This window comes from Pterocles gutturalis, unplaced genomic scaffold (assembly GCF_000699245.1).
Source record: "Pterocles gutturalis isolate BGI_N339 unplaced genomic scaffold, ASM69924v1 scaffold22220, whole genome shotgun sequence".
NCBI lineage: Eukaryota > Metazoa > Chordata > Aves > Pterocliformes > Pteroclidae > Pterocles > Pterocles gutturalis.
In genome coordinates, this window is record NW_010143973.1 from 1 (window position 1) to 1,722 (window position 1,722).

Here is a 1,722-nt window from a genome sequence, read left to right on the forward strand (position 1 = left end):
TCCTCTCTGGCTGAGCCCAGGGGGGGCTCTGCCACCCTCCCTGGCTGTTTGGGTCCCCCCTCCCCAGTGCCACAATGCCCTAGGGGCAACCCAGGGACACTGGACACCTGACGAGGTCACAGCAGGCTGTGGCCCAGAGACCAGAGAAGATGCCAGACACTGGGGTGTCCAGCAAGCCCCTGGGGCTGTGTCCCCTGCTCTGATGCTGAGGATGGGATGCACCAGACCACCAGCCAGTGCCACAGCAGTGCCAGGAGGAAGGGGACAAGCACGTGGGGAGCCCCGCCAGCCCACCCCAGGAGCCCCCTTCGCCTGGGCAGGAACTCAGCACGCTCTCACCATCATCCACAGGGTCTCGGAAGGAGCCCGAGCGGATCATGCCCTTGGACTTGTCAGCCAGGGAGAGGGTGCTGCCCATCTGGGATGTGCTGTACAGCTCGAAGGTGGAGTCGTGGGTGGGGATGCTGTTGGAGCGGGTGATCCGCGGGGTTGTGGAGGCAGTGGGGCTCACTGCAAGGAGAAAGCGGGGGAGAGGGAGGGTCAGAGTCACACTGGGGACCTGGGATTGGGATGGGGAAGCAGGGCTGGGAGCGATCCACAAAAGCTGGGATGCAGAGAGGAAGCAGGGATCGTGGTCCCAAAGCACGGGGACAGGGGGAAAGCTGAAACACAGATTTATGCTGGGAAGACTGGGACACCAGCCCCCAGGTAACCACAGGGCTGAGAAACGAACCCCTTGCCCTGAGGCAGAGTGGGGACCACCACACCAGAGGCCATCACCTGCGGGTGCAGAAGGGGAGCACCTCATCATCCACTGCCCCAACCCCTCTGCCTGGACCCAGAAACCCTCCAGGAACATGTAGGTCCTGGCAAGAGCAGCACAGGGCTCACCCCTTGCCCCATCGGGCACCCCCAGAGGAGCAGGGAGCCATGGGTAGAGTCCTGAGGGTGGATGAGGTGCCCTGAAGCAGAGGTGATGGACATCCCTGGCCCCTGGGCACAACCCAGCACCTCGGTGGGCCAGAAGCACCAGGCACCGGGCATTAGGGCTGCTGGGGAGGAGGAGAAAAGCAGCACCCAAGGCAGCACCAGCACATCGCAGTGGGAGCACGGGATGACGGGGAGCAGGAGGGACAGGGCTCACTGCAAGCAAGAAAGGGGCTGGTGGCGGAGGGCACTGACCAATGCTGGTGAGCGGACCCTTCCCGACCAGCGCCATGGGGAGGGCAGGGGGCGAGGGCAGCTCCTGCTGGTCGTCCGACTCGGGGAGCCCGCTGCTGACAGCGTGGGAATGGCGTCGCTCCTTTGCCTCCTCCTGGGAGTGGAGCTGGTACCTGGGGGCAGAGCAGAGACAGGGATGGTGAGCGGGACCAGCACGGTCCTGAGCTGCTCTGCACCCAGCCTCCCTGGCACAGAGGGCACCACCAGCCCCCCGCAGAAAGCTCCATGTGCCCTCCCTCCCCAGCACTGTCCAAAACGGATTTTGGCCCTTTTACCTCAACCCTTTCTTGGGCAGCGTGTTCCTGTCGCGGTTGGCACTGGAAGGGAAGGGAAGGGAAGATCAGTCACGTCCCTGCACACACGAGCTAAGGTGCCACAGGGGTTGATCTGTGGGGATGGGGAGCTCTTCCCCAAAAATGGGGCAGCAAGAGCCCCTGCAGCAGGCAAAGAACACGACAGGACAGCAGGGAAGGAGCTGAGCCCACAGAGGTGTCCTGGCAG

General features: G+C 63.9%; 1 protein-coding gene across 1 annotated transcript in view; it reads right to left on the bottom strand.

Annotated features, from left to right (window-relative positions):
• Positions 1-339: 339 nt before the first annotated feature.
• Positions 340-1,722, bottom strand: part of LOC104470145 (neuron navigator 1-like) — a gene marked incomplete at both ends in the record, with an annotated part of 4,007 nt that continues 2,624 nt past the window's right edge. Inside the window, 3 exon segments of the mRNA XM_010084966.1 lie at positions 340-510; positions 1,183-1,334; positions 1,497-1,538. Coding sequence (XP_010083268.1) covers positions 340-510; positions 1,183-1,334; positions 1,497-1,538 — 365 coding nt within the window.